This window comes from Gopherus flavomarginatus, chromosome 10 (genome assembly GCF_025201925.1).
Source record: "Gopherus flavomarginatus isolate rGopFla2 chromosome 10, rGopFla2.mat.asm, whole genome shotgun sequence".
NCBI classification, from domain to species: domain Eukaryota; kingdom Metazoa; phylum Chordata; order Testudines; family Testudinidae; genus Gopherus; species Gopherus flavomarginatus.
Genome location: NC_066626.1, coordinates 43,819,865 through 43,831,397, shown reverse-complemented (window position 1 = coordinate 43,831,397; position 11,533 = coordinate 43,819,865). Strand labels below are relative to the sequence as shown.

General features: G+C 41.5%; 1 protein-coding gene across 1 annotated transcript; it reads left to right on the top strand.

The window, feature by feature from the left end:
* Positions 1-287: 287 nt before the first annotated feature.
* Positions 288-10,424, top strand: KLHL23 (kelch like family member 23). Its single transcript, XM_050916275.1, has 4 exons — positions 288-419; positions 1,487-2,701; positions 4,646-4,798; positions 8,537-10,424. Exons 2-4 carry the CDS (start codon positions 1,489-1,491, stop codon positions 8,845-8,847), a joined length of 1,677 nt encoding a protein of 558 aa, XP_050772232.1. The 5' UTR covers positions 288-419; positions 1,487-1,488; the 3' UTR covers positions 8,848-10,424.
* Positions 10,425-11,533: the final 1,109 nt, after the last annotated feature.

The window sequence follows — 11,533 nt, the reverse complement described above, 5'->3', positions numbered from 1 at the left end:
TGAGCCTCTGTGCGGGATGGTGAAAGCCACGTCCTAGCGTAGCTGCCCTGTGCCTGGCTGCGTGTCACTGAGCTGCTCGCCTGGGAAAGCTGCAGCGGCCCCAGGCCCTGCCCCGGCAGGAGCCCTACCCCCCAGTCCGGCCGGCTACTGCCTCCCTGCGCCCGGCGGAGCGGGGCGCTGGTGTCTCGCGGGGGCGCGGTGACCTTGAGGAGGGGCCCTGCCGGGCCGGGAGGGGTGGCGGGAGAGGAGACAGTTGAGACACCGGCTGCGTGTCTGCATAGGGTCGGGAGCTGCCCCTGTCAGTCGCCTGCCGTGGGCAGGCCGCGGCGGCAGCCTCTCTGCCGAATATGGTCAAGGGGCCGCTGCCGCCGCCTGAGTCCGGCCCCCGCCCAGCCTCGGTCGCCGCTTCAGACAGAGCAGTAAGTAGCGCGCGGCAGCGCGGCGGTCTCGGCCCGCGAGCTGGGCGGGCAGCGCTGCTGGGGCGCGACGCGTTACCCCGCCCGCGCTGCGAGCCGACAGCGCCACCCTCCGCGGGCAGGTTCCCGTCCAGCCGCCGCCCGGCCCCCCGTGTGGTGTGAGGGCGGCACGTGGCTGCTGGGGCGCTTTGCTGGCAGCCTCCCCGCTGCTGATGGCCGAGGGTCCTCGCGGCCTTCCCCTGCGGTCTCCAGGCTCTGTGGCCGAGGGGCTCCGGGGGGATGGACGGGCGCTCCTGATCCAGGGTGCGCAGCAGCAGCGCAGGCCTCCCCGCCGTGCTCCTCTAACCCGGAGCAGGAGAAGCCCAGCCCAGCTGTCGTGTCGGGGCTTCAGGCTGAGCCCGCGGTGACTGAGGCTGCTGCACCGGGACCCCTTTGTGCTAGTGGGCTGAGCCATAAGGAGCTGGCACCCAGTGCTGCAAGGCTCCACTGCCCCTTCGAGTTCCCCGCGCGCCCAGTTTCCACTCCACTGCACCCGGGGGCTGCGCGATACTCTCCATTGGCGCTTCCCCCCTTGTTTTAGTACTGAAACAGGCAGCAGCTCTCCTACAATGCGCTGGAGCTGGACATTTGGTCTCTATGCAGCGTGGACTCCACAGGGAGATAGATTTAAAATGTTAAGATATATGGGTTCCAGGTATCTCTTCACGTGCCAGGTTTGCGCTGTGAGAGGTCTGGTTTTCTGTGCGCATTCTGGCAGTATGAAGTCAAATATTTTCAATAGTACAATACAGCAAAGTCTGTCACAGACCCGTTATTAGGAGGAGGAAAGGAGACTCATCCTTATGCATCGGGTTTACTATCCCCCTGGATGTGGTTGAATATGTGTATAAAGCCATGAATAAAACCTTATTTGAAAATGCGTGTGATTTTGCTTAGTGAGTGGGAAATATTTTGTCTTTGGGACTGCGGCATTGATACAATGTGCACGGACAATTAACACATTCAGCACTGACTTCCCAAGGCAATTTGCATAACTGAAAACTGCCCCCTTTTGTTTGACTTTATTCCAGCGATGGCTCTGATCGGAGAAGAGGACTACACCTATATTTACAACGATCTTTCTCACCCTGTGGATTTCCTGCAGGCTTTCAGAACATTTTACCAGGATGGCTTATTTACTGACATTACTCTTCAGTGTGCTTCTGGTGTGATCTTCCTTTGCCACAAAGCTGTTTTAGCTGCTTGTAGCAATTATTTTAAGGCAATGTTCACAGCTGACATGAAAGAAAAATCGAAAAATCAGATCAAACTTCCTGAGGTCAGCCACACTATATTGGAGTCTCTTGTGAATTATTCATACACATCACAAATCCAAATAACAGAGAAAAATGTTCAAAGTCTCCTCCAAGCTGCGGATCTGCTCCAGTTTGTGTCAGTAAAGAAAGCCTGTGAGCAGTTTCTGGTAAGGCATGTAGATACTGTCAACTGCATAGGGATGCACTCCTTTGCAGAGTATCACCTTTGTTCAGAACTAGAGAAAGAATCTAGGAGGATATTGTTATCAAGATTTGAAGAAGTGTGGAGGCAGGAAGAATTTCTGGATATCAGCTATGAGAAACTCCTGTTTATTCTCTCCAGAGAGAATCTCAATGTTTGGAAAGAAGAGGCAGCCATAGAACCTGTAGTTAAATGGATAGCATATGATGTGGAGAAAAGAATTGAATGCATTTTTGATCTACTGAACGGCCTCAAAATAGATTTAAATGAAATATATTTAAGATCAGCCTTAAGCTTACGAAAGAAACACCAGCTTAATGAAAACAAGATAAGGTCTCTGATATACAGTGCATTAAACACCAACCCAAAATACATTTCCAAAAGGCCCACAGCAGCTATGTATGTGATTGGAGGATATTACTGGCATCCTTTACCAGAAGTCCATGTGTGGGATCCGTTAACTAATGCTTGGATACAGGGAACAGACATGCCTGATTACACAAGGGAGAGCTATGGGGTCACTAGTTTGGGACCCAACATTTATGTTACTGGGGGCTATAGAACTGATAACATAGAAGCCCTTGATATTGTCTGGATATATAACAGTGAAACTGACCAATGGACAGAAGGCTGTCCCATGCTTAATGCAAGGTACTATCACTGTGCAGTTACCTTGGGCGGCTGTGTCTATGCTTTGGGGGGCTACAGAAAAGGGGCTCCAGCACAAGAAGCAGAATTCTATGATCCTTTAATAAAGAAATGGATTCCCATTGCAAACATGATCAAAGGTATGTAACCTTTCCTATGGTTGCCTCAGTGTCTGTCCTTTCTCACTTGCCCCTTGTAAACTCTACAGCCACATTTAGGGCAAAAAAGCTCCATAGAAGTATCAAGCCCATTGAAGTAAATGGGAGTTTTTCCATTAACTTTAATGGGTTTTGGTTCAGGTCTTTATTAGCCAAACCACCTGAAACATCCAAATATCTAAAGTCTGTACAGTACTGTATCCAACAACACTAATGTAAATTTACAGATAGTATGTTCAGCTTAATGTTAACTTCTCTTGAGCAAAATTTCTGTATAAGGTATAGAAAAGTCACTATACAATTTCAGCCCTTCTGGTGCTGAATGGACCTTCAGAAAGTGACTTGTGGAACCAGAAGCTGAGTTCCAATAAAATTATCATAATATTTTTATTCAGATTGTACTCTAATGAAAATATTTAACTTTAGCGCCAATGGATGGTAATTACTTTGTATCCAAACAGCCGTTAAGTTCTATCTGATAAAAACTTCTGATCAGAATAACAAATTCCAAGTATCACAATGTTTACAATTGTGATCCATTTCTTTATAGCCATATTTCCATCATTTATAACTTCTGTTTAATGTAATTTTATCACATCTCTGTGCATTATCAGTCCAGGGCTTTTAATTAGATCCTTGGTGGGAAGATGAAAAGTGCCAGCAATTTATTCTACACATTGAAAAACATTTGATTTGCTTAGTTATTTTTAAATTTTGAATTTGAACTACTGCAAATAGTAAAGTGTATTAACTTGTTATCAAAGATAATGCAAGTAAAAAAAATCTGAATTAAATCACTGCATAATTTTTTTTTAAAATTACATATTCTCTCTTTTATAAGCAGTCTGTAAAATACAAAACACCTAGAAAATGGATAATGACAATGTTAAAAATCAGTAAAATTCATACTGCTCATGCAACCATTACTCAGATGTCCCTACCTTTTACTCTAAACCATTATTCTTCTTGATCTACTTTATTGCTAATTTATAAAGGAGTAGAATATTTGAATTATACTATAAACTATTTTTTCTGTTTTGTATAGATGTTTTCTCTTGTGTTTTAGAAGCTTAAAATCATATAATTTCCTTTCTGATTTTTGTCCATATTAATTTGGCAAGCATTCATTTTTGTTACTATTTTTTTAATGGAGATAAAGTTGACATGGCTCCAACTTCCTTGTTTGTACAACAGCATCATTAATGATGTCACTCAGAGGATTAAAACAGTAGAAATGATTCTGTGAGTTGTTGAGTAACCTCAATTCCCATTGAAGATTTTCTTGGTAAAGAAATTATTATTTTTAAATGGTATTTAAAATTCTCTGTGAAATTAAAATAATTTTAAAATAAGTTAAATTTCCATCCTAATCTTGACAGTGCTTCTTTAATGTACGCAGTGTTTTTGTAGCCATGTGGGTCCCAAGATATTAGAGAGAAGGTGGGTGAGGTAATATCTTTTACTGGACCAACTTCTGTTGGTGAGAGAGACAAGCTGTGATACTCTTAAGGAGAGCTCTGTATAGCTTGAAAGCTTGTCTCTCACCAAAAGAAGTTGATCCAATAAAAGATATTACCTCACCCACCTTGTCAGTGTTACTTTAAGTACTGCAAAAGAGCTACCTAAAATCTAAAGATTACACATAGCTTTTGTGTGATCTGAAAAGATGGATTGATATTGATTAATATGCAATATAATTTGTAAGAAGCTTTACTGTTTTAGTTTACTTTGCTTATATTGACAAGATAAGGTGTCATAAGAGTTCTGTCTGGTGCTTTTATTACACATTCATTTAAATACCTGGAAGAATAATTTTATACTAAAATATTAATTAACAAGTAACTTCAACTTTGTGTTATTGATGGAAGTGGCAGTGAGTATTCCGCAGAATCTGAAGGTGTGCTGTGAATTTTATACTATAAATAGGTGTTGGAAATGCCACAGCCTGTGTCCTGTGTGATGTCATCTATGTAATTGGAGGCCACTATGGTTACAGGGGAAGCTGCACCTATGACAAAATTCAGAGCTACCATTCAGGTAGCAATGAATGGAGAATAGTCACTACAAGTCCACATCCAGGTAAACAGAAACACTTCCCTACGGAATATAGAATTTGACTTTGGTTACTTCTAGTTGGAAGCTTTAATGATCTTTGTCATTGCTTTAGATAATGTTCTTTTTTAAAGAGAATAAGCTTCAAGTGGTGCAATGCATTCTAAATTGCTGTAAGGTTAATAGCTAGCAAAATATTTGATCAGTAAGCCAGCAAATAAATGTTTTATGTTAATATAGTATGAAAAGTTATTATAAAGTTGTTTGCTATGTTGTTGTAGCTGTGCTGGTCTCAGGAAATGAGTGAGACAAGGTAGGTAAAGTAGTATCTTTGCTTCCTTCCCCAAACCTGAAAAAGAGCTCTGTGTAGCTCCAAAGCTTGTATCTTCCATGAACAGAAGCCAGTCCAATAAAAAAGTATTACCTCATCTATCTTGTCTCTCTCAAAGTATTATAGAAAGGGAAAATAAGAGTTACATTCAGAGAAAACATTCTAAATGTATGACCAAAATCACCTTTTAATCCACATTTTGAATTGTTTTCTATGTACAGTTTGGGATGGGAACATATGAGTTTTATGTTTTAAAGATTTGCTTTACAGAACTTTTAACAATATTTTAAAATGTGTCCTGAGTGTACTGAAATGTAGGTGAAGTGTTATTTCATTGTTCTTATTTTTATTTTTGTTTTTCTTATTTGTGTGCATCTGCATTTTTATGACTGTGAAGTTTAATAGGGCGTTAGCATTAAAGACAATATAGAAGATAAATGATTGTTTTAGCAATCCCTCATGCATACATTCAGTAGCAGCATAACTTGGTTATTAATTACTATACAAATGCTTTCTTGGAGAAGGTGCTCCTGGTCATGTTTTCATTTTCAGCCTTTCCAGCATGTACTTCATGATGACAGCTGTGTACTCACGTTATACACATCTTTGCTGGAGTGGAGTGGAGTTTTATTGTCTCCTGCCAACAAAAAACTTCCACCCCCAAGGAGTTGTGGTAGCTTTGCAGGCAGGAGAGCTCTCCTGCCAACAAAGCTCTGTTCTCACTGGCGCTTTCTGTTGGCAAAACTTTTGTCATTTGGGGTATGTGTTTTTTTCACATGACTGAATGACAAAAGTTTTGTTGTTCAGGTTCTAGTGTAGACAAAGTCTTAGGCTTTGTCAATACTTAAAACGCTACAACTGCGCAGCTGCATCGCTGTCTCACGTCAGTGTAGACACTATCTATACCGACAGGAGGGGCTCTCTCATCAGCGTAGGTAATCCCCCTCCCTAAGAGGTAGTAGCAAGGTTGATGGAAGAATTCATCCATTGACCTAGCACTGTCTACACAGGGACTTACGTCGACTTTACTATGCTCCTTAGGGGTGTGGATTTTTCACATCTCTGAGCTAGGTAGTTATGTTGACTTAATTTTCTAGTGTAGACCAGGCCTTAGTTCATTTCAGAAATTTATTAAGCATATAATTAATGTATTGCTATTTTATATATTACTAAGGAAGGACTATATTATCAATACAGTACACTATTTTCCTAGAAACTCCATCCTCTTTTGGGCATTTGACAAAGGTGGTTTACATGGATTGCTGGCTGGCAGAATAGAAACTCTCAAGCAGATTTTGCTCTAGAATCTACATATTAATTTTAAAAAGTAAACTTTAATTCTAGCTCTATTGGTTGCAGAGATCATGCACAATGCAACCAACCATTGCCTTGAGTCTGCATAAAGAAAGACTGCAACACTAGGGAAATTGAGATTGACAAAAAAGGTAAGAAGATTTTGACTCAGGAACATGTTACAATATATGGAAGGTGTAAACCCTAATAGGGAAGAGGATGATGCATTTAAATGGAATGAGAAGTAATAACACGTAGCTCTTACATAGCACCTTTCATTAGTAGATCTCAAAGCATTTCACAAAGGTCAGTATGATTATCCCCATTTTACAGAGGGGTGGACTGAAACACAGAGAGGTGAAGTGCATTGTCCAAGATCACCCAGTAGGTCAGTAGCTGAGCTTGGAATAGAGTCTAGGTCTCCTGAGTCCTTGTAATGTAATGGAATGAAATTAATAGCAAGAAATTCTTGACAGTTACATTGATTTTTTGACTGTGGAATAGTCTGCTACAGAAGTGGTGGAAGCCTCAACATATAGGGCAATCTAATCTAGATTGGATAAAGGACAAGAAAATTAACTGAAGGGAACAATCCTTCCTGGAAAGAGAGAGAGTAGATTTCCCTCTCTACTTCCTATGTTCAGCTATGTAATTTTTTTAAAAGACCCTCTTTAACCACTGGTTATAATGTATGTCACTTATATGATGCCCTTAGTCTTCCTAAGACCAGACACAGCAGAAGTTGTTGAGGTTTTTCAGAACCTGATCTGATCCAAAACCAATTTAAGTCAATGGAGAATTTCCCATTGACTTGAATAGACTTTTGAAAAAAGACCCCAGTGTGACTGATATTGTAACCAAATGCAGTATTTTTTGAGGGGGATATAGTGTATGACTTTTATGAATGTTTTATATATCATTGTGGGCCAGAGACTGTTTGCAGCTTCTTTGAAGGAGGGTTTGTACAGCTGCTGCAGGAATTGAAAAGAGTGGGGGATAATTGCTAACAGTTCCTGTTTGCAAACAGCTCCATAGAAGTACCAGTCCCTATGCATATACTGCTTCTGGCTGGGATTTCCAGAGACTGCAAAATAAAGAAAGGGCTTTTGGTAGAGCTTGAACTGAACTGGGGGGCTTCCTTTTGATTCAGCAAATGGACAGGACCTTCTGTCCAAAGAAAGACCCAACCCTTGCTGAAGTGTTGAAAGGGATGTTGGCCTACCAGGCTTCCAATTTGGAGGATGGGTGATTTCTGAAGTGTGCAGGAGCTTTTATTATTTTTATGCTTTCTCTGTAATGCTTTTTTATCTTAAGAATAAATGTACTTTGCTGAGAAAGTTATGTGGTAACTTGTAACAGCTGACAATGCACTGTTCACAGCCTTTGGAGAAGAGGCAATATACAGGGGCTGGCCCGTAGGCAGACAGGCTTGTAGGGCAGATGAGGGCAAACTACGGCCCACAGGCCACATCCGGCCCATGGGACCATCCTGCCTGGCCCCTGAGCTCCCGGCCAGGGAGCCTAGTCCCTGGCCCCTTCCCCGCTGTCCCCCGCAGCCACAATGCTGCATCGGTCACACTCTGGCCCACTGCTCCCGCTGGGCAGCGTGGGGAGCACAGCTGGCTCTGGCCGGGTGTCGTGGCTGCGAGCTCCTGCTGCTGGTAAGGGGGCAGGGAGCACTGGGGCTGGGTAAGGGAGTGGGGAGTCCTGGGGGGCAGTCAGGGAGGATGGGGTGGTTAGATGGGGTGGAGGTTCGGGGGGGGGCAGTCAGGAGATGGGGAACAGGGAGGGAGTGGGAGTCCCAGGGGGCCTGTGAGGGGGCAGGGATGTGGATAGGGGTCAGGAGGACAGTCAGGGAATAGGGAGCAGGGGGGGTTGGATAAGAGGGTGGGATCCTGGGGTCAATTGGGGCCAGAGGGTCCCGGGAGGGGGTGGTCGGGGATGAGGAGCAGAGGGCGGTTGGATAAGGGATGGGAGTCCTGGGGGGTGGGGTTGTGGACCACAGAGGGGGAATACAGATGCAATTACTCTGAAATTGTGACACAGAGTCTATCATATGGAGCTTCAGTTTCACCAGCTAGGTAGTACTGCTTGTTTGTTTTATTATTCTAAATTAAACTATTTTCTTTTTCTTTCTGAAGAATATGGATTGTGTTCCCTTGCCTTACAAAACAAGCTCTATCTTGTGGGTGGACAAACCGCAGTCGCTGACTGCTATGACCCAGAACAAAATGAATGGAGGCAGATGGCACATACGATGGAAAGAAGGATGGAATGTGGTGCAGTTGTCATGAATGGATGCATCTATGTAACAGGAGGATATTCTTATTCAAAAGGAACATATCTGCAGAGTATTGAGAAATATGATCCTGAGCTTAATAAATGGGAAGTAGTCGGCAGTCTTCCCAGTGCTATGCGTTCACATGGTTGTGTCTGTGTGTACAATGTCTAACACAATCTGAATATCATATGTCTGTTGCAAGAGATAAGCAAGTACAGTATCTGTACCAGTTCAGATTACCTCTTCAGCAATGTATTTAATACAACCCATTACTCACATTTAATATAAATCTGTATACAAACCAGTATTTATTAAAATTAACTTCATATAATATAAATGCTGTGACAATACTTTTGTATAATTTCATTTTCAAAATAAATTCACCAGTTATTGTTTGTCATAAAGGTTTACAAATCATCTTTACAAAATATACTTCCTGTGGACATATAAGGAGTAATGTAAAAAGACTAATTTGTATTAATTAACCACTGGAGGGAACCATGCTCAAGGTTTTTGTCACATTGCTAAGAGGACTGAAAAACAAAAGATTTTGCACTTCTCTTTACTACTTGGTTTTCAAGTGAAATGTTTAATAATTTTAATGTGGCTATTAACACTTATTGTTTAGTGACTGTCAGAAGGTGATTGGCTTGTTAGGATATTTTGCTAGTCCGCTTTCAAATCCCCACACAAAACACAGATAGAAGGCATTTGCCCTAGTGCTCTAGAAGTAAAATAATGCTCTATGATACAAAAGATTCAAGCCTGAGACATGTGGTCATACCTTTATTCCTGTATTTAAAAGGCACTTAGGGAGCAATGGGAGAGGGCCTCACATTGCTCAACAATGACCTCTCAAGCTGATTCAGGAATATTGTTGATTGACCCCAGATAATACTATATCCTTGATTGCAGGATTGGTTAAGATACATGTCTTTTAGAGTGGAAAAGACCCTCAGGGAAGCTAATGGACCCTTTGAGGTACAAACACCTCTGGTACAGACTTGAAAAACAGAATTATATTTTATATAATTGTTTTCACACCAGGATCTCCAAAAGCACTAAACATGATTTAGTGAGTGAGGCAAACACAGCAGCCACAGGAGCTCAGCAAAAAGTTTAGGGATAGAATACTGACCAGGACACTGGATTTATCCATTATTCCTTTCAGAAGTGTGATCTGGGATCTTTACTTCTGCCTGGAGAGCTGTCTGAGATGAGCAGAAAAAAGATCATTTTAACTATCCAATATTGCATTGTGATCTCTACAATGCAGCAAGGTAGTTTCAACACAGCATAAGGTACAGGTACAATCCAGATGAAAGATTTGAACCCATGACCTTCTGACTGAGACATCATCAGTCTTACAAATGTTTTGAGGTATAAAATGTGCCCTGTCACATCTCAGGGAGCATATACAAGATACACCTTTTGTTAAATTGCATTTGGTTGACTGTTGATCATTTCTTCAGAGGTTTTTATGGTTGCTGTTACTTTTAACATGGGGAGTTTAATTTTGCTTCTTTTCCCCTGTCATGCACCCAGATGTCATGATAATAAGGTATACAATAATTTAAATAATATACACAATAATTTAAATAAATACACACCTACATCATAGGGTAATTATTATACCCTCTTTTGTTTTCTTTTTAAGTATCACCACTGTAGTATCTGGACACCTTACAAAGAAGATACTATATCCTTTAGAAAAAATAAATCTCCCGTCCACTGCTTTAAAGCCACTGTCTTATAGTGAGAGCTGTCAGGGATCTACCACTGGTTGTTGGAGGAAACACCTGCCTAAACAGGCTTTGATGATATGAGATGGAGGGTAAAAGGTAGAAAAATATTCTCCTTATTTACAAAAAATTGTAAGTATATTCTAGGAGATTTCAGAGCACATATGCCTCAAATTTGTAATTTCCTTCTAATCTAAAAATTTTGAATTCTTTTTTTTTTTGCTACTCTTTTATATCATCCTACTCTGTTTATTGCATTAAGCACTAGTAAGCATGTTGCACTAAACTCCAAGGTTCAATTTAAAACAGTAGATTTATTGACTTTTGTCTTGGTGTTTGCAAACTTCCCATTCTGAGGCTCATGTGCATGTAGGTAATTGTGAGCTGTGATTATTTAAAGCCTGGTGGAAAGTTTTTGAATGATTTTAATATCGTTTGCTTAAAGAAAATAAAATATAATGAACCCTTGACAACTGAACTGTCTAGTGCTTTTGGAAAGGGTTGCTAAACAGGTTAGTACAAAGTAGAGTGAAAGGCAAAGACATTAGAAAAAAGCTTATGGATGAGGAGACATAAATCTGCTATGAGTTAATTTCTGCCCCCTAATTTCTTCTCTCCTATTTGAAATTATTCTCCAAGAGTATTTTTTTAAAAAGTTAAATGGAAGATTAAAGAGCAATATTACTACAGCATAAAGTAGCATCACAGGATGGTTGGCTCCAGTAAATGAAGCAGGACAGCCCACTGTGCCAGATAAAGTGCTCCCAATTTGGACAATTAAGAGGGTGGACTGGAGTAGCACCTGAGGGTTATAAAAGATCAGGGCAGTTCAGCAGCAGAATGAGACCCAATGAGGGAAATGGAGCTTAGGGAGTCAGAATGGAGTGGCTTACTTAAAGGCAGGTGAGAGGAGTGGAGCTATAAGTCATCAGTGTCTTTGCATAAGGTGTTTCTTGGGGGAAAGTAGGAAAGCAGTAAGAGGGTTTTGCTGGCTGTTATCCCCAAGTCAGAGGATTAGATGAGAGGGTTGAATACTAGAAAGCAGCAGGAGGCAGTTGCCTGCTGGCTCTATGCTGGAGACTGAAGGCAGTGAAGGAGTTCTTCAGCTCACCTCT

Bases quoted from the DNA above. Each gene is read 5' to 3' on its own strand.
- KLHL23 (XM_050916275.1), top strand. From the start codon at position 1,489: ATGGCTCTGATCGGAGAAGAGGACTACACCTATATTTACAACGATCTT. The intron at 2,702-4,645 runs GTATGTAACCTT...TACTATAAATAG, and splicing joins CATTGCAAACATGATCAAAG to GTGTTGGAAATGCCACAGCC. The intron at 4,799-8,536 runs GTAAACAGAAAC...TTCTTTCTGAAG, and splicing joins CACTACAAGTCCACATCCAG to AATATGGATTGTGTTCCCTT.